This window comes from Panthera leo, chromosome A2 (genome assembly GCF_018350215.1).
Source record: "Panthera leo isolate Ple1 chromosome A2, P.leo_Ple1_pat1.1, whole genome shotgun sequence".
Lineage (NCBI taxonomy): Eukaryota > Metazoa > Chordata > Mammalia > Carnivora > Felidae > Panthera > Panthera leo.
In genome coordinates, this window is record NC_056680.1 from 10163719 (window position 1) to 10191629 (window position 27911).

General features: G+C 59.3%; 2 protein-coding genes across 4 annotated transcripts; one reads left to right on the forward strand and one right to left on the reverse strand.

Annotated features, from left to right (window-relative positions):
• PKN1 (protein kinase N1) lies at positions 1–23630 on the forward strand. Of its 2 annotated transcripts, none has more exons than XM_042928680.1 (22): positions 1–105; positions 4410–4713; positions 6854–7005; positions 8139–8265; positions 11280–11425; positions 11701–11914; positions 12701–12895; positions 14949–15058; positions 15154–15297; positions 17100–17175; positions 17260–17401; positions 17492–17585; positions 19460–19539; positions 19616–19691; positions 19774–19865; positions 21270–21446; positions 21659–21721; positions 21842–21918; positions 22143–22285; positions 22639–22746; positions 22825–22905; positions 23344–23630. In XM_042928680.1, the coding sequence occupies exons 1-22, from the start codon at positions 85–87 to the stop codon at positions 23545–23547; spliced, it is 2826 nt and encodes a 941-aa protein (XP_042784614.1). In that variant the 5' UTR covers positions 1–84; the 3' UTR covers positions 23548–23630. The 2 variants fall into 2 exon arrangements, with proteins under 2 accessions (XP_042784614.1, XP_042784613.1); XM_042928679.1 differs by lacking the exon at positions 1–105 and adding an exon at positions 3342–3434.
• Positions 23631–23692: 62 nt separating this feature from the next.
• On the reverse strand, positions 23693–27479 carry PTGER1 (prostaglandin E receptor 1). 2 transcript variants are annotated; one of them, XM_042928698.1, is made up of 3 exons: positions 27072–27479; positions 25195–26156; positions 23693–24631 (listed from the first exon to the last, which is right to left on the reverse strand). In XM_042928698.1, exons 2-3 carry the CDS (start codon positions 26134–26136, stop codon positions 24359–24361), a joined length of 1215 nt encoding a protein of 404 aa, XP_042784632.1. In that variant the 5' UTR covers positions 26137–26156; positions 27072–27479; the 3' UTR covers positions 23693–24358. The 2 variants fall into 2 exon arrangements, with proteins under 2 accessions (XP_042784632.1, XP_042784633.1); XM_042928699.1 differs by lacking the exon at positions 27072–27479 and having other exon boundaries at positions 25195–26872.
• Between the last annotated feature and the right edge of the window lie 432 nt (positions 27480–27911).

A 27911-nucleotide genomic window follows, 5' to 3' on the forward strand; every position in this document is an offset into this window, starting at 1 on the left:
TTCCCCGCCCCGCGCGGGGCGCACGCGCGCTCCTCCTGTTGCCCCTCCCTCCGCGCGGGGACCCCTGGCGGGCGGCGCGAGGACATGGCCAGCGACGCCGTGCAGGTAGGCGCACCTGCGTCCGCAGCCGCCGGGCGGCCGGCCAGCGCCGGGGACCCCCCGCCCGCGCGTTGCCGGGGCTCCCCGGGGCCCGGGAGGCCAAGGTGGGGGCCTCCCGAGGGCCCGGCGCCCCCTCCCTGGGACGACACCGTGGAACCAGCACGGTCCCCCTTTCGGCAGGTGAAGGTACGCACCGAGGGGAGCGGGGAGGTCCGGAAGGCCCCCGCCGCACCCCTAAGCTCCTCCCCTCCCTGAGCATTAGAAGGGGCGCGGCGGAGGCTCTAGTTCGAACATCTGCGGCTGGCTGTGCGTTCCGGTGCCTGTCGCCCCCGTCACTCAACTAGGCACTCCTTCCCCCCCCCCCCCCCCCCCTCCAGCATTCAGTTCCCGGCAGGTGCGGCTCCACCTGGGGCAGGTGCCTGGCGCAGTGGCCCGGAGGGGAGGAGGCCGTTCTGTCGGTGCCCCTCCCCCAGCACAACAAAGCTCTGGCGGCCCCCCGCCTCCAGACGGAGCTTTATGATGGTCCCGACGCCACCCAGATTGGCACCTGTTGGCGGAAGTGCCCGAGTCACCTCATTAGATTGAGGAATGGGGGATCCACACGGCCACCCTCAAGGCTGCCGGGTGGAACCTTATCCCCGGCTGGGGATTCTCTTGTACCTAGAACCCAACCTGGGTATGGGTGGCAGGGCTGGGTCACCCCTCCCGCACATGCAAACACACACAGATTGGCACCAACCTGCCACCCAGCCAGGTTCTCCACGTGCCACCTTGTGAATATCACAGCCTTGGACTCACCTTCCACATCTGTGACAAGCAAGGCCAGGGTGACTTCTGACTTTGGTTCAGAATCTGAGGCACATCCTGTGCCTCTGGCACCCTCATTAGTGCCTCAAAATCCCTCTTTTGTCCTGTGGTTGCTGTGTAACTGGGTTTTCGTCTCCTTCTGCACCTGCCCCCATCCCCTCTGTGTCTCCCCCATGATCCCCTGTCCCCCACCCCAGTCCTGCTGATGGCCTGTCAGCCTTGCCGCGGAGCTGGGCGTATCTGGTGTTGCCGATCACATAAGGTCAGACCTTGGGGCCGGGGTGGGCCGGGGTTTCTGCCTCTACCCGCAGCCCTGGGAGGGCTGTGTAGGAACCCCCTGGCTCATGCATGCTCTTGGCATGTAGCAAACACGACCTGAGAGGAGGCTGTGAGTCCTGGAATGAGGCTGGGCCTGTGCTGTGGTCCCCCCTGCCATCTCTTGCCCAGTTTCTTACCCCCTCCTGGTCATCCCTTTCTTGTGCCTGCTTGGGCCTGCCACCCTGTCACTCTGTCTGTCCCAACGTATGCCTGTCTGTCCTGTGTCCGGCAAACGGATGTCCTGTCCAGATTCCGGAAACGCCCAAAGCATTGAAATCTCCGGATGTGAGGGTCTAGGTCCCTGGCTGCTCTGGGAAGGCGGGGCAGGGAGGGAGGATTCTGGGAAGTGGACCCTCTGGACCTGGGTGTCCTGTGCCTTGGTGGGAGGCGGGGGAGCAGGGCTTCTCCAAGGCTGGGCCAGGCTTCTGATTCATGGGTTTGCCTTGCTGGCCCACAGGTAACCTCTGCCCTCTGGGTAGGAGTGAGTCACCCAAGGGAAGAGAACCCAGGAGGCTGGACCTCCCTCCTTCCCTCCCTGCTCTGCGTACTCTCAGGCCTCAGCTTCTGTTCCTCTGTGCCTGGGCTTTCCCCATTTGAGCTGGCCTGGATCTTCGCAGTACCCTGCTCTGCCTGCTAGGGATGGGATGGGGCTGGGTGGTGGGCGGGGACTGGTAGCCAGCCGGTAGTATTAGGTGAACTTGGGTTTAAATTCCAGCGCTGTCACTTTCTCACTGTATGTCCTGGATCCGCTGCCTTTGCCTCTCTGAGCTGTGGTTTTGCCACCAGAAACAATGGGCCTAAAAGGGCATTCATTGTCCAAAGGGAGAGGTGTAGATGAGCCTGTGCTCTGTAGGTGGGGCTGTTGGGAAAGCCTTACTGGGGAACATGGTCAGCAGCCCAGGGTGTGAGTCTGTGTCCTTTAACCCAGGGTTTCTCAGTCTCAGCACTATTGATGTTTGGCGCTGAATCATTCTTTGAGGTGGGGGCTGCCCTGTGCAGGGAAGGATGTGGACAGGCTCCCTGGTCTCAACCCAGTAGATGCCAGGAGCACACCCTCCCCACCCCCAGCTGGGACAACCCAGAATGTTTCTGGATGTTGCCGGACGCCCCTGGAGATGTGTGTGGGGATAACCCCCCCCCCCCCCGCCCGATCTGCTGCTGTTATCTCTCTGAGCCTCAGTTTCCTCAGGATTAATGTGAGGGATGAGTAGGCTGGCGAGAGTGATACTCTTGGCATGCATAAACCCTCCCTGGGGGCAGCTGCCCTCCAGGTTGGCTAGGAGCCAAGGAAGACTTTGCTCATCTGTGAAATGGGTTCTCCCGGTGAGGGTTCTCACGTATTGCGAGGCCTGCCACTTAGCTGGTGATCCGATTCTGGGCACTCCCGTTTTAAATCCCAGCCCTTACTCCTGCTGGCTGTGGGACCTTGGGGACAAGTTATGTCACCACTCCAGGCCTCAGTTTCCTTGTCTTGAAAATGGGGTGATAATAGCACCCCCATCGTGGACTCACATTAGTTGACCTAGGTGGAGCTTGTAATAACTGCTCTTATTATTAAGTCATACTTGGCCTTCAGTGGGCTGCCGGTTTGTGGGTACCGTCACCCCAGAGCTCCAGCACTGGCTTCTCATGATGTGGGTTTCAGGGAGGTGGCATGGCCGGGCCCTAGCTGTGGTCACAGCAGTTGGTGACCAAATTGAGAGGAAGCCGGAAGTCGGGACAGCCTGCATCTGCAGGAAGGGGGCTGGCCCATAGAACCACTCATATATCGGGCATGTGCGCATCAGCGTCCGTGGGGTAGGCACAGGGGTGTGCACACACTTGCCTGCCTGTGTTCCGTGCACACTCCTGTAGGTATATGAGAGGGTGTAGACACCCGAGTTGGCCCCTGGAGCCTGGTCTCCATGTCTACACTAATGGGCACGTGAGGTGCGTGCACACCTTAGCAAGTCCTAGGACAAAGAGCGAGGGCCCTCCCTGGTTGTCTCCTGAGAAGCAGGCTTAGTCCTAGGGGAGGCGATGAGGAAAAGGTCCTCTACATGCCCCAGAGCCCCGGAGCTGGCCCCACGCAGGGGATGCCGGGAGCTGGCAGGAAAGAGGAAGTGGCGGTCAGGAGGCCCTAGCAGGGCTGAGGTTCAGGAAGAGGGCGGGGCCCTCAGCCCGGACCCAGGATGGCGCAGGCCAATCCCCCTTTGGACCAGGAGCTGGAGGTGGGGGCTGGGGTTGGGGTGGGGGGCAAAGAGGATCCCAGTGACACCGGCCGGAGGCCCTGCCCTTGGGACCTCTTGATTTTGGACCAAGAGGAGGAGACGGGTCCGTGGCCTGGGAGTTTTCTGTTTTGAAGATGAAAATATGTGGGGCTTTTTGAGGCTCCCAGGCCACGATAGAGGAGGAAGGAGCCGGGGCGCTGCTCTTTGGGGTCCAGGTGTAGAGGACGAGAGGAAGGGAGACAGGGCTTGTCCCAGGACCTCCCAGTTTGAGGACACAGCAGGGGAAAGATGGGGTTTGTCCCCAGGATGTCGTTTGGAAGGAGGGAAGAGGAGGCCTGCCCTTGGCACTTCCCAGTTTGAGGGCATCGCAGAGAGGAAAAGGGGCCTGCTCTCCAGATCTCAAGGCCATTGTTTTGGGGGGGGGGGCAGTAGAGGCCTGCCCTTGATACTTGTTTGAGGAGCAGCAGAGGGAAGATGGGGCCTGCCCTGGGGACCTAGTTTTAGGGATAGCAGAGGGGAGTTGGGGTCTACCCTTGGAACCTCCTAGTTTAGGGGGGCAGCAGAAGGGTGAAGGGGTCTGCCCTCAGGACCTTGTTTTGTGGGGGGGCAGTGGGAGGTAGGGCCTGAACCTGGGGACCTTCGAGTTTGGGGGGGAACACACTGGTGGGGTAATGGGGCCTGTGCTCCCGAATCCAGGTGCATAAGGAATAGATGAAAGGAGATAAGACTGTACTTACTTATGGGGTCCCCTAGTCGGAGGGGACAGAGAAGGAAGAAGGCCCTGCCCTTGGGACCTCACAGTTTGGGGGAATCGGGAAGTGGGGACAGGGCCTTGTCTCACCTCCCAGTTTGGGGGCTCAGAGTATGCGGAGCAGGCCGGGTCTCGGAAGTCCCAGGCCCAACTGGCCACGTGCGGCGTGCACCGTGGGGTGGGGTCCCCCCCTCCCCCCACTGACCACGCTCCGTCTCCTGCAGAGCGAGCCGCGCAGCTGGTCCCTGCTGGAGCAGCTGGGCCTGGCAGGTGCGGACCTGGCGGCCCCGGGGGTGCAGCAGCAGCTGGAGCTGGAGCGGGAGCGGCTGCGGAAAGAGATCCGCAAGGAGCTGAAGCTGAAGGAGGGCGCCGAGAACCTGCGGCGGGCCACCACCGACCTGGGCCGCAGCCTGGGCCCCGTGGAGCTGCTGCTGCGCGGCTCCTCGCGCCGCCTGGACCTGCTGCACCAGCAGCTGCAGGAGCTGCACGCCCACGTGGTGCTGCCCGACCCTGCGGCCGCCGCCCGAGGTGAGCTGGGGGCTTCTCCGGAGGGGGCGGGCCTGCGGGGGGTGGGGGGGGGGCCTCCGCTGCCAGGGGCCCGCCCCGGGTCTCCCAGAGCCAGGCTGGCCCGGTGTGCACGGAGCCCCGGGGAGACAGCCTCCGGCCTCGGCCTCGGATCCCAACGAACACCGAAACCGGCCCCCAGGGCAGGGTCCTGCGCAGGCGCACCGCCACCCGACCTACACGGGATCACGTGAATATCTGAAGACTCACACAGTTGTACCAACATCCGGACAACACCCAGAGATGCTTTAAAAAATTTCTTTAGTTCTTGTTTCTTAAAAAATTCTCGGGGCGCCTGGGTGGCTCAGTCAGTTAGGCATTTGACTTCGGCTGAGGTCATGATCTCACGGTTCGTGAGTCGGAGCCCCGCGGTCACGTGGGGCTCTGCGCAGACAGCTGGGAGCCTGGAGCCGCTTGGATCCTGTGTCTCCCTCTGTCTTTCTGTCCCTCCCCTGCTCGCACTCTCTCTCTCTCTCAAAAATAAACATAAAAAAATAACAAAATAGGGGCGCCTGGGTGGCTCAGTCGGCTAAGCCTCCGACTTCGGCTCAGGTCATGATCTCGCGGTCCATGAGTTCGAGCCCCGCGTGGGGCTCTGTGCTGACTGCTCAGAGCCTGGAGCCTGTTTCAGATTCTGTGTCTCCCTCTCTCTCTGACCCTCCCCTGTTCATTCTCTGTCTCTCTCTGTCTCAAAAATAAATAAACGTTAAAAAAAAAATTAAAAAAATAATAATAAAAATTTTTTATTTGTGGTCAAAAAACACACAACATAAAATTTATCGTTTTTTAAAAAAGCATTATTTGTTTTGAGAGAGAAACAGAGCATGCGAGTAGGGGAGGGGCTGAGAGAGAGGCAGGGAGAGGATCCCAAGCAGGCTCAGCGCGGACAGTGCAGATCCCAACACGGGGCTCGAACCCATGAGCCGTGAGAGCATGACCTGAGCTGAAATCTAGAGTCAGACGCTTAACCGATTGAGCCACCCAGATGCCCCTAAAAGTTATCATTTTTAAGCGTACAGTAGATTCACATTGTCGTGCAAGGCATTACAGAACTTTTTATCTTGCAGCCAAAGACTCCTTCCACATCACATCAGTAGCCAGAGACCCTCACACACAGTCAACACCAGCACCCAGATGACACCCAAGGACCCAGGCACTATCATGTGAACACCCAGAAACTTCCATACCTCCGCCCAAAGAAGCACACACACAGTCACAGCCACACACAGACAGTATCTAGAGCCTCTTGCACATGGTTACACCAACCCCCAGAGATTGACACACACAGCTGTCCAACCCTTACAGACGTACATTGTCCTGTCCACAGCTGGAGACATACACGCACAGTCAGACCAGGCCTGCAGACTCCCCCGACACCCGTACACCGCCTCGGCCTGTCAGCGGCTGGGGACCGACGTTGTCATGGCAGTGCGCGGAGATAGTTCATCTAACACCCGGCGTCTCCTACGGTCGCATCTGCACCGAAATTCCCCCACCCCCACTCCCAAGTTACACCACCCTCCGGGACTCACATAGAGCCATGCCGGCATCTAGGGACACACGGGTCTGACTGTACCCACAGGCAGATAGAGCCAGTGCAGACACACCCGCTGGAGATCTGAACGCACCGTTGGGCCAACAGTTAGAAACACGTGCATTGGGTCACCCCAGCACCCAGACCTCACGCCTGGCGTTTCGCCTAGGTACGGGAGCACGTAAGGAGACGCATACTCAGTCATGCCAACACCCTGTGGGCACAGACATAACCACACCTGAGCCCACAGGCTCTCACACAGCTGCGTGAGAAGTGGGGGGCTTCTGTATATAGTTACACCAACACCAAGGACTTATGTACACGTGGACGTTTGCCCATGCTCGTTCACACCGGTCTTGTCCCAGTGCCGAGGGGGTTTCCCTGGGCGGGCTGGAGTGGAGGGACCTTCTGGGCCCTGGCCCCCTTTTCCTCTTTCCCCTGGCCTTGGGGGCAGAACCCAGGCTGGGCAAAGGGTGGATCCTCTCAGCTGGGCAAAGCCTTTTAGGCAGATGGAGGTGAGGGCTGTTGTGACTTTGTCCTCCCCCCCCCCCCCCCCCCCCCACCTCTTAGATGCCCCTCAGTCTCCTGGTGCAGGTAGCCAGGCCTGCTCGGCCACCAACCTGAGCCGTGTGGCCGGCCTGGAGAAGCAGCTGGCCATTGAGCTGAAGGTGAAGCAGGGGGCAGAAAACATGATCCAGACATACAGCAACGGCAGCACCAAGGTAGGGGCAGCATGCATGTGCACACCCCACGTGCGTGTGCACAACCCCCACGTGCGTGCACACCGGTGAGCTGATCCCAGGCTGGGGGGTGGGAACCGCCGTGCCACCTACGTCTGTCTGCCCCATGGGAGGCTGGGACCCTCTGGGTTGGGGAAAGAGGGACTGATGGGGGACTTGGAGGCAGGACTGCGGTGTGAGCAGCTTGTAGGGGGCATCTGAGAAACAGGATGACCGTCTGAGATGTCAGACACACGGCAGAGGCTGTGCCCCACACTCAGTCACGCCAGAGACTCGAGGGATGTCCACATCTGGTGGTGTCACTGCTGGTGGCATCTCTGAAACGTACACACATGGTTAGGTCAATACTTAGGTGCTAACACCTGGAGACACACAGAGTCATGTCAACACTTGGGCACACGACGCTGCCATAACATCTAGAGACGCAGCCGTAATGAGACTTGGAGACCCGTGGAGGATGCCCACCACGGCCACCTCTAGACGTAGAGACCTACACCATCACATAATCCCCAAGGACACACGCACAGGCCAACAGGGCGCCTTGGACACACCCACAGACCATTAAATTCACACCCAGAGACTGGAGGTGTCACACAGATTGGAGGTGTCACACCCACACTCAGTCCTGGTGTCCCTGGAGTCCCCTTACTGCAGCCTGTCAAACACACCCACCCAGCGACCCTTGGACTCACCCATGTGGCTACAGTCAGGGCTACGCCCGCCTCAGGGAACACTCACCCACGTGTCTGCCATGGTGACAGCTGACTCCAATACGGTGCCTCCTGACGCCAGGTGCGGCCCTGAGCCCCACACACAGATGGGCTCCTTCAGTCCTCAGCCCAGTGGTGGTCACTACTCCCCTCCCTGCAGGGGAGGAAACAGGCCCGGGGAGGCTGAGTGGCTTGCCAGCAGTTACGTGTGTTGGGGGCGCAGAGCCAGGATTCAGACGCCACGGGCCACATCTCCCCTCTCCTCCTGGGAATGCGTGGATGCGCGTGCTGTCCACACATCGCCTCTGTGACACAGTCACCACGGCCCGCACGGGGTGCACGGAGGGCCCGTGGGCAGACCCCCGCTTGCCCAGCCTTCCCCTTACAGCCCATCCCCACCTCCAGGACCGGAAGCTGCTGCTGACGGCCCAGCAGATGCTGCAGGACAGCAAGACCAAGATCGACATCATCCGTATGCAGCTTCGCCGGGCGGGCCAGCTGGAGAGCCAGGCAGCCCCCGACGATGCCCAAGGTGAGCCCCTCGCCCCGAGGCAGACTAGCCCGCATCCCACCTTGCAAGAGCTCAGCTCCCGGCCCCGTCAGGGGACCCTTTCTGAGGCAGGGAGGTGGCTGTGGGTCACTCACGGTATGACCGGAACCCATTCCTGACCGTCTCTGGGCCGGTTTCCCATTTTGTCCTATGTAGGGTCTGCCCTAGACCAGGTATTAGCAGACTACAGCCCGAGGACTAAATCTGCCACTGCCGTTTTATTTTTGTAAATAAAGTTTTACTGACACACAGCCATGTGCATTCATTTACTATCTTGTGAGGCTGCTTTCGCTCCGCAGGAGCAGAGCTGAGCGGTGGCAACAGAGGCTGTGTGCTCCGCAGAGCTGAAAAGACGGACTCTCTGGCCCTTCGTGAAAAGAAATGGCGGACCCCCGGACCGGGTGGCCGCCTCGTCCCGTTGGCCCCCGCTGTGTAGCACTGGGGTGTCCACAGTGTGTGTCTGTGTCCGCGAATGGGTCTGTGTGTGAATGCCCGGGGGTGACTTGAGCTGACTCTGCCAACCTGAATTTGTGGCAGGGTCTTGATGTGTGCAAGGTGGTAGCTGGGTCTGCGCCACTGATGTGTGTCAGTATTAATGTGACGTTGTGGGGACCGGGGGCCGTGTGTGTGTCCCGGTAGCCATGAACAGTTTGTGTGTCCCCTGTGTAACAGTGTTAGCCGTAGACTAGGTGCCTCACAAACAACAGAGATCTGTTGCTCACAGTCCTGGAGGCCCAAAAGTCCAGGATCAGAGTGTCTCGTGAGAGCCCTCTTCTGGGTTCACAGACAGCTCCCTTTCCTGCTGTGTGTGTCCTTCCGTGGTGGAGGGGTGGAGGAGCTCTCTGAGGGCCTCTCTTAAGAGGCCACTGCTTCCATTCACGAGGGCTCCGTCCTCATGACCTAATCACTTCCCAAAGGCCCCACCTCCTAACACATAATACCATCACATTAGGGGCTAGGTTTCTTTCTTTCTTTCTTTCTTTCTTTCTTTCTTTCTTTCTTTCTTTCTTTCTTTCTTTTTCTTTCTTTCTTTCTTTCTTTCTTTCTTTCTTTCTTTCTTTCTCTTTTCTTTCCTTTTCTTTTCTTTTCTTTCTCCTCTCTCTCCCTTTCCCTTTTTCTTCCTTCCTTCCTTTCATTTTTATGAAAGACAGAGGCAGCTTGAGTGGGGAAGGAACAGAGAGAGAGGGAGAAAGAGAATCCCAAGCAGGCTCCACACCGCCAGCACAGAGCCTGATGTGAGGCTTGAACCCATGAAACTGTAAGATGACGACCTGAGTCAAAACCAAGAGTTGGTTGCTCAATCAACTGAGGCGCCCAGGCACCCGGGGTAGGGTTTCAATATATGAATTTCAGGGGAACAGAAACATCCAGTCCATAGCAATGTGAATAGATAACTCAGATGACAGAGTGTGGGTGTCGTGTGTGTGTCTTTGAGGTAGGGGAGGGGTTAGTGTGATTGCTCGTCTGTACTGGGAATACCTACATGGGCTCTCGGTGACAGTGAATGATGGTATGGTCATGTCCCTGTGCCTCTGGGTGGTATTGTAGCCTCGGGTAATGGTACGATCTTGTCCCTGTAAGTGTAAAAGCCCTGGTGACTATCTGGACATGTGTGACAGCAGGCCTGGGGGCAAGAGTGCGGCTGTGTTTGTCAGACAGTGTGCCTGTGACTGCTGTGTCTGTGTGGTTGGTGTCTAAGTGAGTGCCTGTGAGTGATAGCATGACTCTCTCTGAGTGCCAGGGTCTGAGTCTGGGTCAATATACAAGATAGTGGGACTGTCCTTGGAACCTACACCCATGGAGAGTGTGGTCTTGTGCCTCTGGTGACAGTGTGTCCTTCTTGTGCCTGTCCCTGTGCCATTGGGTAACTGTGACCGTCCTTTATTGGGCCATGGCTGTGTCCCTACGACTTGATACCCAGTCTGTTTCCCTGCAACATTTGTGCCTGTGGGTATTGGTGATGCTGTCCTGCCTGTGTGACAGTGTGATGGCATTTCTTTGCTGTCCCTGTGCCTTACCCATGTGGCAGTGTGATTATGGTTCTCCCTGGGCTGGAGTTAGGGGGCCCCAGGGGTTTTGCCACAGTGTAAATGTGTCCCGTGAGAATGTTTGTGTCTTGTGATCATGTCTCTCTGCCCTGTGACAATATCCCTGTGTGGTGGTGTGGCTGAATCTTTGTGAGAGTGTGTTCTCTGCCTGTGGGTGACCGTGTGCCTACGCTGGTGACAAAGCAATAATGCCACTGTTCCCCTGTGAGTGACAGTGTGGCGATGTCTGTGCGACAGTGCCCTTGCTCTCCCAACTGCATTGTATTTCACCACGTGGATGGTCACATTCGTTTACCCAGACTCCTACTGGAAGAAACGGGGTTATTTCCGATCTTTTGCTCTTAGAAAGAAGGCTTCAGTGAGTAACGATGTACGCATGTCAAGTGCAGAGGTGTTTCTATGGGATAAAGTTCCTGAACTGGGTTTGCTGGATCAAAGGGCCATTACATTTGCAATTTTGATAGGTGTGGGCAAACTGCCGCCCTTCGAAGGCAGTTAGTAAAAGTTACTTTTTTTTTTTTTTTTTAAGTGTCCCTGGGCCTGTGTGATTATCTCCTTCTGGCTATCTAAATGGCCACAGTGTCCCTGTGACCGTCCCTGGGATGCAGTGGGACCCTGTCAACACGTCTGTCCTTTAAGCCTTTGTTGATCGTGTCCCTGTGTACATGACTGTTCCTGTATGACAGCCTAACTCTGTCCCTGGGATGGTGCCTGTGGGTGACCATGTTTGGATGAAAGAGTGATTGCATTTGGGTGGAAGTCTGACTGCCTGCAGGTGACAGCGCGACTGTGGCACCGTCACCCCTTGCTTGGGAAAAACCTGACGCATCTTGGTGGTGGTGTGTCTGTGGCCAGTGCCCGTTCCTGCGGACACCTGCGCATCGGGGGCTGGGGTGGTCGGACCTGGGTCCTAGGCTGGCCTCACCACCCGGCGTCCCACGCCCACAGGGAGTGCAGACCTGGGGTCCGTGGAGCTGCGCATTGAGGAGCTGAGGCACCACTTCCGAGTGGAGCACGCGGTGGCCGAGGGTGCCAAGAACGTGCTACGCCTGCTCAGCGCCGCCAAGGCCCCGGACCGCAAGGCGGTCTGCGAGGTGAGGGGCGGGACTTTGGCGGGGGCAGGGCCCCAGCGAAGGGGCGGGAATTGACCCCGTAGGGCCTCCTGCGGTGAGGCTTCAGCGAGGGGCGGGACCTTGGCCAGGGGTGGGGCCTCAGCCGGGGGTGGGGCCTCGTTTTCCCGGAGCCCAGGGGTAGGACCCAGGTGGTTTGAAGGCTAGGGCCAGGTAAGACTTAGCCAGGCTTGGGGAGGCCCCACCCCTAGGCTTGGGGAGGCCCCACCCCTAGCCCCACTCTGTCCCTCCCATTACAGGCCCAGGAGAAGCTGACCGAGTCCAACCAGAAGCTGGGGCTGCTGCGGGAGGCTCTCGAGCGGCGCCTCGGGGAGTTGCCCGCGGACCATCCGAAGGGGCGTCTGCTGCGCGAGGAGCTTGCTGCGGCCTCGTCCGCAGCCTTCAGTGCCCTCCTGACGGGGCCCTTCCCTCCCACGCACTACAACACCCTGTGCAAGCCCGCGCCACTCACAGGTGGGTCCAGACCTCCCCCACCCAGACCCCGCCACCGTGGCTCTGTATCCTCGACCTCTCCCCAAGCCCTGAGACCCTCAACCTAGATCTCCGCTTTCCCCACGCCTGTACCCCATCCTACTTCATTGTCCATGCATCACAGCTCTGTAGCCCGGGTCCCCACTTCCCTAGGCCCCACAGCTCTATGCAGTGGACTTCCGGGCCCAGCTTGTCTTCTGATTCTGGACTCTTGCCCCCATGCCCACCATGTCCCCATCACTACCCCTTCTTACCCGGCCCTGTTTTTCCCTCCAGCCATAGCCCCCCAGCCCAAGTCTCGCAACCCCTCATTCTCAGAACCCTCAGCCCTGAGTCTGCCCCCACCCTGCAAGGCCAGCTAGCTCCTCCCTCCCTAGACCCCTCAGCGGTTACTTCCCCCTTAGATCAGCCCTACCCTAGACCCCTGACCCCTTCTGGGACCTCTGGTCAGCTCCCTGAGTCCTACCCTCGATGCCCTAGTCCAGTCTGGCTCCCATTGCCTCATTGGCCCGTGCCCTAAACCCATCTTCTGTCGATAACCCCCAGCATCCAGAGCCCCTCCCCAGCCTGGCCTACCCCAGCCTCAGCCCTGCCCCTTCTCCCATATTTCTCACTTGTGGGCATCCCTGCATCAGACCTCCTGCCCCTCCCCCCCGCCCCGGTTGTCCCTCACCGACTTCCACCTGTGTGCTGGCCATTTCTGGATATGCCCACTTCGCCTTTGGCCTGTGCCAGATATGGGTGCCCCCTGAGCCTGCCCTCCCTCAGGGACCCTGGAGGTGCGTGTGGTAGGCTGCAGGAACCTTCCAGAGACCGTCCCCTGGAGCTCCTCACCCTCGGTGGGGGTGCCTGGCACCCCTGACAGCCGCACCACCTTCCTGAGCCGCCCAGCCCGGGGCCTTTACAGCCGAAGCGGAAGCCTCAGTGGCCGGGCCAGCCTCAAAGTGGAAGCCGAGAACACCAGTGAGTGGGCACTGAGCCTTGGAGGGATGAGATGGGGCGGGGATCCTGGGATGTCACATGCTTGTAACACTTTATTTACTTATTTTGAGAAGGAGACAGAGCATGAGCATGGGAGGGGCAGAGAGAGAGGGAGACACAGAATCCGAAGCAGGCTCCAGGCTCTGAGCTGTCAGCACAGAGCCCGACGCGGGGCTCGACCCCATGAGCTGTGAGATCATGACCTGAGCCAAAGTCAGACTCTCAACCGACTGAGCCCCCCAGGCGCCCCTAGAACTAGTACGCTACGTTCATTAGGGTGGATATTGTTCTAAGAAAAAAAAAGAAAATACAAGTGCTGGGGAGGATGTGGAGAGACCGGACCCCTCGCTCACTACCGTTGGGACCGCAAAGTGCTGCAGGCTCCGTGGAAAGCAGGATGGCAGGTCCTCAAAAAATTAAACATGGCATTACCGTGTGACCGGCAACCCCTCTTCTGAGCACACACCCCAAAGAGTTGATCTGTGGACGCTCATGTCCACGGCGGCATTATTCCCGACGGCCAAGTTGTAGAAGCGACACAGGTGTCCGCTGACGGATGAGCGGAATGCGCTGTGTATGTGCCGCGGGGCGGTATTCCACCCCCAAAAGGCAGCCTCGATACTGACACGGGCTACAGCATCGACGAACCTGAGGACGTTAAGCTAAGTGAAACAAGCCCGTCACAAAAAGATACGTTCTGTACGATTCCACTTCTCTGAGGTGTCGAGACTAGTCCAGGTCGCGGAAACGAAAGAAGGGTGGTTGCCAGTGGCTGGGCGGGAGGGGAGAGCAGAGAGTTGTTGTTTCACGGGGACAGAGTTTCAGTGGAGGGAGACGAAAAACGTTCTGGAGATGGATGGTGGTTGGTAGTCGCACAACAGTGTGAACGGAACGCTTCAAAGTGATTACAGCGGTAAATGTTATGTGAATTTTACCCCAGTTAAAAAAAAAAAAAGGCATCCAAGAAAGTAGGTACAAAAGAAGAAGAATAATGGAGCAAACACCCATGATACCACCACCCAGGTCAGGTCAAGCAATAGAACTCTCTGGAAACCCCCCTTCCCTCTCCCCTCCCATTCTAGCCCCTTCCTCTGTCCAGAGGTAGCTACTCTCCTGACGTGTGGTTATCATTTCCCTGCTTTTCTTTGTAGTTTTAGCACCTATGTACACATCTCAAAACAACATAGTTTAACCTTGCCTGGTGTTTGAACTTTACATACGCAGAATCATACAGAACGTATTCCATGGTAATGGCTTCTTCCATTTAACTTTGTTTGGGAGACTTAGCCATATCATAGCATGAAGCTATAGTTTATTCATTCATTTTTTTTTTTAATTTTTTTTTAACGTTTATTTATTTTTGGGACAGAGAGAGACAGAGCATGAACGGGGGAGGGGCAGAGAGAGAGGGAGACACAGAATCGGAAGCAGGCTCCAGGCTCCGAGCCATCAGCCCAGAGCCCAACGCGGGGCCCGAACTCACGAACCATGAGATCGTGACCTGAGCCGAAGTCGGACGCTCAACCGACTGAGCCACCCAGGCGCCCCTATTCATTCATTTTAACTCCTGTTTAATAGCCTGTTGTCTTAGACTGAGCCGTAACAAACTGCTGCGACTTTTTAAAGTAAAAAATAGTAAGAGTTGAATATCAGCTGATAAGACTATACTATAGTTTATATGTTAATTCTGTGAATAGATAGATATTTCTAGTCTGGGGCCAATATAAGCGTTATATATGTGCATTTCCCAATGTAAACTGCGTGCATTTTTTTAGGGTGAATTCTCAGGAGTATATTGCTGGAAGTTGCATATAGAGTAAAAGCGAATTTGGGTCCCTACCTCACACCATACACAGACATCAACTGGAAGTATATTAAACGCCTTAACGTGAAAGGCAGAACCATAAAGCTTTGTCACGATAGCACGGTGAACATGATGGGGGGAGGAAAGATTTCTTTACTAGGATAGGAGATATGATCCCCCCTACACACACCCCAAACATTTTCTGACCCCCTCCCCCACCCCTCATTCCAGGCGAGGTTAGCACTGTGCTCAAGCTGGATAACACAGTGGTGGGGCAGACCTCCTGGAAGCCATGTGGCCCCAACGCCTGGGACCAGAGCTTCACCCTGGAGCTGGAAAGGGTGAGCTAGGTGGGGGGGACGGCAGGGTCTGGAGGAGGAGGGTTCTGGACCTCAGGCACCCCAAGTGACGGCTCAATTCCTCTCCCTCAATTGAGGCCCGGGAACTGGAGTTGGCTGTGTTCTGGCGGGACCAACGGGGCCTGTGTGCCCTCAAATTCCTGAAGTTGGAGGATTTCTTGGACAACGAGAGGCATGAAGTGCAGCTGGACATGGAACCCCAGGGCTGCCTGGTGGCCGAGGTACAGCCCGACCCCTGAGCACGAGAAACTACTTTCCCACATGCTCCCATTGTCCAGAAGGGAAGAGATGTTTGGGATTCATCTCTGAACCTTGATAGAAAAGTGTATGTAATAGTGACATCAGTGACACAACGTAAGCTGGGGTTGGTTTTGTTCTGAGGGGAAAAGATTGACCAAAAAAAAAAAAATTGCAAAATTTTGCCAAGCCCGAAAAGAAAAGAAAAACCTGGTGATGTGTCAAGGAGATTGCTATCAGAGCCACGGCAGACTAGAGAGAAAGCCCTTCTGCAGTGCTGTTAGGGTTAGGGTCTCAGTTGGGGTACCCCACCCTTGGTGCTGTGGCCAAGTGCGCCCCAGTGGGCCGGATCCTTCTCGGTTTGCGCGGTCGGGTGTTGAGCAGCCCCCCTGGTTTGCACCCACAGGAAGCCAGCACCCACCCCCACCCCCAGTTGTGACAATCAAAGATGTCTCCAGACATTGCCAGTGTCCCCTGGGTGAGGGCCCGCGGTCTAATAAATGACATTCCTAGCTGACCCCTCGTGGTGTGAGCCACACCCTGTCCTAAGTGCTTTGCCGGCTTTAACTTGTTAATCCTCACGCAGACCCACTTCAACCCAGTTCAGAAGTGATCCTCCTTAGTCACATCTGAGCGGGGAGAAAACAGAGGCACCGAGTAGGAAAGCCCCTGGCCCTCTCATTCAGCCAAAAACTTCCTCAAAAGTGCTTTGCCCCTGACACATATACGTGTGCCCTGCGTGTGTGGGAATCCGTGCCTCGGTGTGGGAATTCTGACGTGATCTCATAATCGAGGACCGCTGGCGGAAAAGAGCAGGGACCAGGGCTGACTCGAGCGGCAGGGCAGTGAAATTGTTCTTCCGTTCGGGAGACCGGCCAAAACCCAGCGGGTGGCTGGGTGGGTAGCGGGGGTGCGAATTCTGAAGCAGTCCTGCTCGCCCTCGAGGTCTACTTATAGCGTTCTGTTTTGTTTCTCTGCCTCCCCAAAAGCACCAGCCGATAGAACTTTCTACAGTTCTGTGGTCTATGAGCCTACAATAGTCGCATTGTGTGGTAGATGGAAATGCTGTATCCGAGCCCCGTCCAACACAGCAGCCGCCAGCCACGTGAAGTGTGGCTAGCCGGACCAGGGACCTCAAGTTTTAATGTTACTTTAAATTTTTCCTGAATTTAAATAGCCCTTCATGGCTAGTGGTGACCATATCGGACACGCATAAGGTCACACAGTTCTGTGACTTTTAGCGCCTTGCTAGAGGATGCAACCAGAGTGGGGAGAATGGCACCAGACCGGCGGCTCCCCCACATGGGTGGCACCGGCATCCCCTGGAGAGCTTGTTGAAACACGGACTGCTGGGCCCCTCCCCCGTGTTTCTGATTCAGTGGGTCCAGGTGGGGCCCAGGAATCTGCATTGCCGGCAGATTCCCCAGGTGATGCTGCTGGTCCGGGGCCACACTTGGGGAATCAGGACACTCGAGGATGTAGGACCTTGCTGGAGCTGAGTGTGCGTCTCGTTGGGTCAGACCCCCCCTCTGCACCCCTGGAGGAGGGTTTGGTTGCCTGCTTCTTGCCTTTCCAAGATGGGGTTTCAGGAGGTAGCCCTGCCAGGCCATGGATTGTTTTTTTTAGCCCCTTGGTACCTTATAACTTCTTAATACTCTGTGTTTGGATGTGGGGCCGCAGTGATCAGAACCCCCAAAACATATGGGTGTGCACACCTCCTCTCCTAAGGGCTTCCCCTGTGCCTAGAGGTGGGGGCAGATTCTCACCCACTGGCCCCTCTCCCCAGGTTACCTTCCGCAACCCTGTCATTGAGAGGATACCCCGGCTCCGAAGGCAGAAGAAAATTTTCTCCAAGCAACAAGGTGAGGAGGGGGTGAGCAAGGCAGAGGAGAGGCCAGGGGTCCCGGGAGTATCGTGAAGGGTGACGCCTGCCCCCATCCCTCCAGGGAAAACATTTCAGCGCGCTAGGCAGATGAACATCGATGTTGCCACCTGGGTGCGGCTGCTTCGAAGGCTCATTCCCAATGCCACGGCCACGGGTACCTTCAGCCCTGGGGCCTCTCCGGGACCCGAGGCCCGGTCCACAGGGTAAGGAGGGAGGTCCCTGGGGTCTAGGCTGTCCCTGGTTGCTTGGCAGGGTGCTGGGTCCCAGACAAACCCTCCTCCCGTGTTCTACAGCGATATATCTGTGGAGAAGCTGAACCTTGGGGCTGACTTGGATAGTTTGCCCCAGAAGAGTCCTCTGGGCCCTCCTTCCAGCCCATCGAGCCTGGTGAGTGTCCCACTCATTTCCCCCTGGGCCTGGCTTAGGCAGCTTCAAAGATTCCTCCTCCGGGCCTCATTCCCAGCTCAAGGCCCAGAGACCACCGGGAACTTCCCTGGGTCACACATCTCTTCTAGAAGCAGGGTCCCACTCTCTATTCCTGAATAAAAACATGAGCTCAGGAGCCAGGCCACCTGGGTCCTTGTCCCTGCTCTGCTATTTATTAGCTGTGTGACCCACAGCAAGTTGCTTCGCCTTGCTGTGCTCTGTGCACTGGCCTGTAAACCAAGCACGTTTAAGACTCAAGTCTAGGACAGAAGTCAAGATAGCGGTTTTCTCTGGTTGCGGCGGGGAGGCGGTTATTGATAGGAGGGAGATACAAGGGAGCCCGTCAGGGTCATGGCGATGTTGTGGGTCTTAATCTAGGGCAGAGATCAGCACAGTTTTTCCATAAAGGGCCATTGCAGAAAGCAGCCACACATGATACATCCATACACCAACGGCCGTGGCTGGATCCTGGCACAACCTCGCTGACGGACACTGAAGCTTGAATGTCATATCACTTCCACAGATCACAAAATGTCACTCTCCTTTTGATTCCCCCCCCCCCCCACCCTTTAAACATGTCAAAGCTATTCTTAGCTCACAGATGGTACAAGACATGTTTTACCCACCCCCGGTCTGGGTGCCACGCACCCAGGTGGACACGTGTGTGTACGAGCTGGCTCCCTTGAGTGCATTTTACACCTCGCCTAAAAAAAAGAAGAATAACATATGCTTCTGGATTATATTTATAATAATAATATAATGACAGGCACCATGAGATGAGTTTGGCAAAACAAAATCTGAAAGTTTCATACCACCAAATGCTGGGCAGGAGGCGGGGGAGCAGGCAGTCAGCGGGAGGCTCGCAAATTGTTGCATCTCGGGAGGGCATAGCTGGCTGAGCTAAAAATGGGACATCGTCTCGACCCGGGAGTTCCAATCCTGGACGTGCACACGTGTGCGCCTCCCGGAAGTTCACCGTGGCAGCTTTGTGTGGGCAGAAGTGAAAACGTCAGAGTCCGTTCGTAGGAGCCAGTGCTAAATAAGTGACAGGTGGGAATAGTACGTGGCTGTGACATATGCGCGGTGGCGTAGAATAGCTTCTGAGACGGGTTGTCCGGTAGGGACGTCCGGCTTAGGATATTGTCAGTCGTGGGAGCCAGGAAAATGGAGCCTCTACCGTCAACGTTTGCTTGTAGAAAATCTATCTAGAAAGCCACTCGGGAAATCCTTCATGGTGGCTGGTTCCGGGGAGGGGGGCTGGGGCACGAGAGGCCGGTGTTTCCCGCCACACACCTGTCCGTGCTGATGGGATTTTTACAGCCGTGTCTGCAGTGGAGGATGATGAACCGGTAGTAACATGTTCCTGTTTGCAGTATTGATCTTGACTCTTTCCAAAGTTCCATGCACACGTGGGGTAAAGAATTAAGTGGCTCCCAGGGCACATACCCATCAAGGCAATAAGTAGGCAAAATGATAAAATGTATTTACAGCATGAAGAAAAGCAGCGAAAGGGGACGGGGAGTATGTGTGTCTCGGGGAGGGGGGTTCTGTGAGTTGTCTGATATGCTGACCAGCTGACCATCTGCGAAGGTGACATCCCGATAGATGCCCGGAGGCAAGGGAGGAGCTGTGCAGATGCTGGTGGGGAAGAGAGGACTCCTCACCCTGGGTGGGAGGGAATAGTCTGGGCAAAGGACTTGAGCTGCTGTGTGCACAGGACAGCGTGGCAGGAGGGGAGTGAGCATGGGGCCGAGCGGGAGGAGAGGCGACGTCAGAGAGGTGACTAGAGTGCAGTTATATCATGGGGTGCCTCTGACCCCCTGTCTCTGCTGCAGAGCTCCCCGATCCAGGAAACTACCACCACTCCCGAGCTGCCTTCGGACACCCAGGAGACCCCAGGCCCCGCCCTGTGCAGGTGACACCCCTCCCCCACTCCCCACCTGCCACCCCTGCCTGCCGTCCTTGTCCCCACCACTGTCTTCTCTCCACAGCCCTCTGAGGAGGTCACCCCTGACCCTCGAGGATTTCAAATTCCTGGCGGTGCTGGGCCGGGGTCACTTTGGGAAGGTGAGGCAGGGGGCAAGGAGTTGAGGGAACTGGGGCTTCCCGGGCTGGCCACGAAGGTCCTCGCTGCCCACTGTGGTTCCAGGTGCTGCTCTCTGAGTTCCGGCCCAGCGGGGAGCTGTTCGCCATCAAGGCTTTGAAGAAAGGCGACATTGTGGCCCGAGATGAGGTGGAGAGGTGGGGAACCAGCTGGGGCCCTCTGAGAACCTTGGTCTCTTCTTCTGGGAAGTGGGAGACAGAGCAGTCCCCTCTTTGGAGCTGCTGTGACAGTGATTTATAACAGCCACTTATTACTAAGCCAGCACTTGAGATGTTACCAACTCTTAGAAAGTGCCCACTGTGCGCTTTATGTCCAGTAACTCATGACAGTCCTATGCGGCAAATACTACCGTTCCCCTTCTGCCGATAACACAGAGAGGTCGAGCAAGTTGCCCAAAGTCACAAAGCCAGTAAGCAGCAGGTCGGGGATTCAAACCTAGGGACTCGGACTCTTAAGCCTGCACTCCTTTTTTTTTTTTTTTTTTTTTTTAAATGTTTGTTTCTTTATTTTGGGAGAGATTGGGAGAGAAAGAGGGGAATTCCAAGCAGGCTCCCCACTCAGTGTGAAGGCCCAATGCGAGGCTCGATCTCACGACCATGAGATCATGACCTGAGCAGAAATCAAGAGTCAGATGCTTAAGTGACTGAGTCACCCAAGCACCCTTGAAGACTGTACTCTTAAATGGCACCATTACACTGCCCCTGCTTTGGGGTTAGGGCCCTGGGTCCAAATCCCACCTCTGCCACCAATTTGCTTAGAGGCCTGGGGGAAGTCACTTTGCTCTTCTGATCCCCAGCCTCCCCATGTATAAAAGGGGGGTAATGGTGCCTTTCTTGCAGGGTTGTCAGGTAGATTAAGTGAGGGGATGCATCTAGAGCATTCTATACAGTATCTGCCTCCCCTGTAAAAATGCCCAAGAGAGACCCTGATTGTCCCTAATCTTCCTGACATTTTTTTTTTGTTAATCAGGAACCCAACTCAGACAGCCTTAAGCAAAAGAGGAATTTATTGCTCTGGATCAGAAAAGTGTAGGGGTGTGTTGCCTTCAGGCATGGCTGTATCCAGTTGCTCAGATGACGTCTCGCTGTCCTCTTTCCTCTTTGTGGGCTTTGCCTGCAGTCATTTCACTGGGGGCAGAGAGAGCCCCCTACCACAGCAATTTAAGGTTCATCTATCAGTTTTAGCCCTTCTTCCTTAATAATTCCAGCAGAAATCCTGAGGTTGAGCCCCACTAGCTTGGCTCGACCATTCCCGAACCAATTCCTGGCCAGGAAAATGGGGTGCTCCAATTAGCCCACCCTGGCTGTTCCCTAAAGGGATGTCTGGCGGGGCGGGGGCGGGGGCGCTGTTACTAGGATGATAGATGGATTCTGGGTGCTTGTTTAGCCGCTGAGGTTCAGAAATACTAAGCAACTTGCCTCAGGTTGCACAGCCATTCGAGGCCCCCAGCAAATAGGTGATGGCTGAGGACTCCGGGGAGTGTGGGGCCTGGGGGTGGGGGACTGCTGTGGTCTCTGACCCCTGCCTGCAACCCTGCCCAGCCTGATGTGCGAGAAGCGGATCTTGGCGGCGGTGACCAGAGCAGCACATCCCTTCCTGGTGAACCTGTTCGGCTGTTTCCAGACGCCAGAGCACGTGTGCTTCGTGATGGAGTACTCAGCCGGCGGGGATCTGATGCTGCACATCCACAGTGACGTGTTCTCTGAGCCCCGCGCTGTGTGAGCCCCCCGCCCCCGCCCCGCGCGCCCCGCCGCCAGAGAGGCTGTGGCGGCCCTCTTCCTACCCTCCACCCTTTGGCCCCTGCCTTCTTCCCCCAACCTCCTGGAGTTCTGGGGAGCTGGGGGGCTTTGGGGGACGTGAGAGCCAGGTTTCCGTGGCCTGCCTTCCTTGCCGGGAGGCCTGGCCCCGTCACACGAGCTTCTCTCTGCAGCTTTTATTCGGCCTGTGTGGTGCTGGGCCTGCAGTTCCTGCACGAACACAAGATCGTCTACAGGTGTGTGCCTGTGTGTGCGTGTGCTCCTGTACACACGCTCTGCCCACGGGGGGCCCTCAGGCTTCAGGCAGGGCCCGGACCCCCACTCATCCCTCTTTACATCCCCCCAACCCATCACAGGGACCTGAAGTTGGACAATTTGCTCCTGGACACCGAGGGCTATGTCAAGATCGCAGACTTTGGCCTCTGCAAGGAGGGTGAGGGGCGGGGCTGGGATTTGAAGGGCTGGCCTTTGGGGATTAGACAGAGTGGGGAGGGAATGGAGTCCCCAACCCCACCTGGGCCGCCCCCAACCCTAACGCTGGGGTGGGGCTGACTGGCTAGGCCACCCCATGCTGGGCTGGGCTGGGCTACCGCTGGGACCCCCACCCGTAGCTGGGGGACCCGCACCCGAAACCTCACATGGCCCTACTGCCCCCAGGGATGGGCTATGGGGACCGGACCAGCACATTTTGTGGGACCCCGGAGTTCCTGGCACCTGAGGTGCTGACAGACACATCTTACACGAGGGCTGTGGACTGGTGGGGGCTGGGTGTGCTGCTCTACGAGATGCTGGTTGGAGAGGTGAGGCCCCAGGCTGCTCCCACCCTGCCTGACCCTGGGATCACACTGGGAACTGCTTATGCCTGGGGGGGGGGGGGGGGAACGGGGAAGGGGGAGGAGCGGGGGAAGGGGGAGAGGGGGAGGGGGGAGCGGGGGAGGGCCATTGGGGAATCATACTGTGCCTCCATGTGCTGTGTGATGGGGGCAGCTGGCTTTGCCTCCCTAGCCTCAATTTCTGCGTCTCTAAAATGGGGTACTTACCTTCCCACATCAGTCAGGCCCCAGAAGTAGCTGGGAGTGGACGGCTCAGGTGGGGCTGGGAGGGGAGTGGCCAGAGGAGGGGCCTAATTCACCCTGGCTCTCCCTGTCCCCAGTCCCCGTTCCCAGGGGACGACGAGGAGGAGGTATTTGACAGCATAGTCAATGATGAGGTTCGCTACCCACGCTTCCTGTCGGCCGAAGCCATTGGCATCATGCGCAGGGTGAGGAGCCCCCGACTTGGGCCTGGGGAGGGGCTCTGGGGCCGGGCCGGGGAGGACTGACACCTCTCCTCCCCCCAGCTGCTGCGGAGGAATCCAGAGCGGAGGTTGGGGTCCAGCGAGAGGGACGCAGAGGATGTGAAAAAGCAGCCCTTCTTTCGGGTAAGGTCCCCCCAAGTGCCTGGCCACCCGCCCCCCCCCACCAGAGACCTGGTCAACCTGGTCACCCCGTCCCCCAGGGCCTAGTCATTTCTCCCCTACCAAGACCTAGTCACTTCACCTCCAACATTGTCACCTCCGTCCCCCCCCCCCCCCCCCCACTGACCCTCCCACACGCACATCTGCTCCAGGCCAGCATGGTGCAGACCACTGCCCTGTGTGTGAACCCAGGCTTCCCCTCCCCCACCCCCGGGCTCCCCATGCTCTCACACCGTGACCCTTACTGGGCTGCCAGTAAGGATCACATTTTATCCCTCTATCTTATGACTCCTTATGTCAATCCCCCAGATGCAGGGCTGGTCAGGGCACAGGGGCTGGTCGCTCGGGCAGTCTGCTCCCCAGCCTCTCCTGCTGACTTCTGTCTCTCCTCCGCCCCTGCAGACACTGGGCTGGGACACTCTGCTGGCCCGGCGCTTGCCACCTCCCTTCGTGCCCACGCTGTCAGGCCGCACGGACGTCAGCAACTTCGATGAGGAATTCACAGGGGAGGCCCCCACGCTGAGCCCGCCCCGCGACGCGCGGCCCCTCACGGCCACTGAGCAGGCAGCCTTCCGGGACTTCGACTTCGTGGCCGGGGGCTGCTAGCCCTCTCCCCTGCCCCTGCCCCTGCCCCTGCCCTGCCCAAGCTCTTAGTAGTTTTTAAAAAGGCCTTTGGGGTTTGCCCCACCCACGCATCCTCTGGCTCCTAATGTGTGCAGTGATGTTGGCAAGGGGCGGGGGAGTGGGGGAGAGTTGTGGGGGGCAGATCCGATGGGTGGCCAGGGCATAAAGAGTGACGGGGAGATGCCCTGAGTTTGCATGGGGCTCGCTTGATGAGGGTTAAGGGAAGGTGGGGACTCTGGGCTATTATAGTGGGGATCGTGCGTTGGCCGGGATGGGACGGACATGGCTCGGAGCTGTGTTTAGGGACTTTGGAGTTTGGAGGCCCTGATGGGGCGTGGATTGGGGGTAGGGCCTTGAGGATGTGTTGGGGGAGCTCAGGGTCACAATGAGAGAATTGTTGCTGGGGTCAGTCCAGGCGGTGGCAGGAGCAAAAAGCGCCCCTGGCGGCTCTGGATCGGCTGGATCGGCCAGCCGCTCTGCTCCAGACGGGAGCCCGGGCCCTCGGGCTGCGGCCGTGGCTTTCTGCGCATGCTCCGGCATCTGGCGTGTCTGGCCAGACTCCGCGTCTGGCGTGTCTGCGCCTCTGCCTGGCAAGTCCCAGAACTGCACACCCCGAAGGTTCATGCGGCGCCTCTGTCACCCCCGCGCGGTCACAGGGGCGCTGCAGCCCCGACCGGACACAGGCCCTGCGCACGTCCGCAACATGGCTTTATTCCCCCGAGGGCTCAGCGCTGCGGACCCACCTGGGCCCGGCCGGGATGGTCTGACTCAGCCGCTGGGGCTGTTTGCGCGCCTAGAGGTGGCTGAGGCTACTGTGCCTGGAGCTGCGCAGCGAGCTGGCCTCCCAGGCGCTCTTGGTTAGGCCCAGCCCCGCAGGGCTGCCCTTGGCGCCGGCCCTCGGGGGCAGGAGGCGAAGCAGTTGGCGCAGCACGGCCTGGCGCAGCAGGATGTACACCCAGGGGTCCAGGATCTGGTTCCACGAAGCGAGGCGCACAGCCAAAAACAGCGGCCGCTGCAGGGAGCCGGAGCCGGAGCCCCAGCCCCCGACAGCCAGCGCCACTAACACCTGCGGGAGAAGCCGGTGTGAGCAGTGGGGCAGGTGTGAGAGAAGGGGGCTGGCCCAGGGTGGGGCTGGGATGGATGAAGCGTGGCTGGAAAGTAAGGGGGCTGTGAAGAGGAGCAGAGGCTCACCGGGAGGGTAAATGGGAGTCCCGGTGGGAAGGAGCTCCGGAAGGAGGGAGAAGGTGTGGCGGAAGCAAAGGCCTTCAGCGAGTGGCGGCTCGAGCAAAAAAAAGGAGAGAAGTCCCAGGTATCCCGAAAGACAGGGGACCGAAGGGGGAGAGAAACGGGGCGGCGTGGTGACGGAAGGGGGCTGGGGAGGAGGCTCGAGTGGGTAGGGTGAACTGCAAAGACCCCAGGCAGGAGAAAGACAAGGGGACTGGGTGGAGGGGTGGGAGGTGCGAGGGAGGGACCAAAGGGCGGGCTGCGTGACAGGTGGAGCCTCGAGGGGGTGGGACCGCGGTTGGAGAACGCAGAGAGAACCCAGGGATCCTAGGAGGGAAAAGGGTGGGAGGGATGGGGGGAGGGGACAGGAAGGAGCCCGGCCGGAGGGGCGTGTGCGCCCCTCACCAGCAGCGGGCTCCAGCAGATGCACGACACCGCCATGATGCCCACGAGCTGGCCCACCATCTCCACATCGTGAGCGCGGGCTCTGCGCGCCGAGCCGCGGCCCGGGGAGCCGCCGGCGGCCGAAGCTACGGACGAGGCGGACGAGGCGGAGGCCGAGCGGGGCGCGCGCGCCCCCCAGCGACGGCGGCTGTCGGGGCCACTCGCCGGAGGACGCCGTCGAGAGCGGCGGCGCCAGCGGGCGCGCAGCAAGGCCAGGCCGCTGAGCGTGTTGCACACGAGCGCCGCGAGCAGAGCGGCCAGACCGAGGCCGGCGAAGAGGCCGGGGAGCAGCGCCTGGCGCCAGCCGCCCGCCGGGCCCAGGCCGATGAAGCACCACGTGCCCGGGTACTGCAGCTCGTAGCGGCCCACTCGCGCCAGCGGCAGCAGCGCCACCGCCAAAGCCACGGCGGCCAGCGCGGCCAGCGCCAGGCGCGCGCGGGCCGCCGAGACGCGCGCCGCGTGCAGGAGCGGCCGCGTGACGCCCACGCAGCGCTCCACGGCCATGCCGCAGCCCAGCAGCAGCGGGCACAGGCCGAAGAACACCATGCAGCCGCCCAGGAAGTGGCAGGCGCCGCCGGCCGGCGAGCGGCCCGCCGCGTACAGGCGCAGCACCAGGGCTCCGGGGATGACGTGGCCCGCCAGGTCGGTGGCCAGAAGGCTGGCGACGAACAGCAGGAAGGTGGCAGCCGAGCGGCGGCGCCGCAGGCGGCCCGCGGCCTGCGCCAGCAGCGCCAGCGCCAGCACGTTGGACACGGCGCCCAGCGTCATGGAGAAGATGGGCAGCGCCGGCGAGGCGCCCGCCCGTCCGGCCGGCGGCCCGGCCGACGCGTTGGGGGCCCCGGGCTCCGCACACACGGTCGCCTCGCCTGCCAGGCTCAGGTTGAGGGGCCCGCAGAGACTCATGTCAGGTGCCGGGGGTGGGGCTGGGGAGAGGAGAGGAGGGCACGGTGAGGCCGGCCGGGAGCGCAACGGCCGGCCGTCGTCAAGCTGAGCCCGGCGGGTGGCTCCGCCTCAGATCGTCGGGACCCATTTGAGGCCACTGGCATTGTCCCGTCGACTCGCTGCCCGTGGCAACTCCAGGTGACCACGACTGCCCCATTCCTGACCCTTTCTCCTCCTCTGCCCCATCAGCCCGTCTCTTGCTCCCCGCCTGCTCTGTCCACCCCGGTTCCTCCGGCTCCAGCCTTCCTCCGGGTCCGGGTCCCCACCTCTGGGCCTCACAGATCCACCGCTGGCACCCACCTCCCGTTTTTACGCCACGGCCAATTCCTGGCCTCTGGCTCCGTCCGATGCCCACTGACCCATTTCTGACCCCAGGGCCCCACCTGCCCTCACTGCCCTTTCCTGACGATCAGATCACCAGGTCACCTTTGGTCCAGTCCCACGTTTGATGCTCACAGCCCCACCTCTGCCGCCAGGCGCACATCTCTCCCCACCGCGTTGTCCTTTTCCCCAAGGCCACGTCTCTGTCCCTACAGTCCCTGTCCCCCACACTGCAACCTCAGAGACCTGTTACTGGGTCACCCTGGCCCTACCCCCGACCACAGCCGCCCGGATGCCCCACGGTGCCGTTCCTGCCAGCTCCACGTCCCTGCCCCAAAGGCCTCAAGGCGGACCCAGCACCACCCATCCCTGGATGCCCTGGTGGTGAGGGCTGAGAGGGCAGAACGGCCTGCTGGCCAGGTGGGAAGGGCGGATGAACAGATGGTAAGACGGACAGGGACAGACCGATGGGGCTGAGAGTCAAGAACATGGGACAGAGAGACTGAGGTAGCCACGGCCCCATCCTTCCAAGCCCCCCTCCCCCACCAGGGACACTCTCGCCCCCCTTTTCTTACCCACTCAGCTTGGGGCTCCAGGCCCCCATAGCCTGCTGCCGGCTGCACCCGCCGCCCCAGAGCTCTGCGCACCAGAGCTCTCCGGCAAGCAGGCAGGAAGGCAGGCCGCTCCCTCTCCCTCCCTCCTAGGGCGGCTCCTCAGCTCCTGGCCTCCTCCCGCTGCCCGCTCCGGCCTCCAGGGGCCTCTCCGACCACCCCATCTCCCCAGCTCAGCCATCCCATCTCGTGCCCGCAGGAAGCCTGGGGTGACAGTGACCTCTCTCTCTGCTCCTGGCAACGGGCAGCGGCCACTCAGAACCCCAGCTGCCCCACCAGGAAGGGGGCTCCCGGGGAGCTGGCCTGGTCCCCCATGACTCCCTCCCCCTGGCAGGGCGGGAATAGCCCTCTCCACCCTCCCCACCCCTCCGCCCCCAGGCGCAGGCCTTTTGCCTGCCTCATTAATAAAGTGGATAAAATCTAAACACTGGAAAATGTGAGCATCGCCCAGGGCGGGCTGGGGCGGCTGCAGGGGGTGCCACTGCCTCCGTGGAGACGGCCAGGTTGTGGGGGCTAGCCCTGCTGGGAGGCAGCAACACCCTCCTGTCCTGCCAAAGCCTTCATGGATGCTGGGGCGGGGGTGGGGGTGGTGGTGGGGGTGGTGGTGGGGGTGGCGGTGGCGGGCAATGCCTCGGGCAGACCAGCTTGGGTCAGGCCCAGCCTGGCCTGGAGACCCGCCCACTATTTACACAGGGGCTTAAAGCCCAAGCCAGGGCCAGCGGCCAGTCACGGGAGGGGGAGTGGGGGAGGCTGAAGGCGGGCTGGGGAACCAAGACGCCTGGTGACCAGGGGACCATCTCCTGG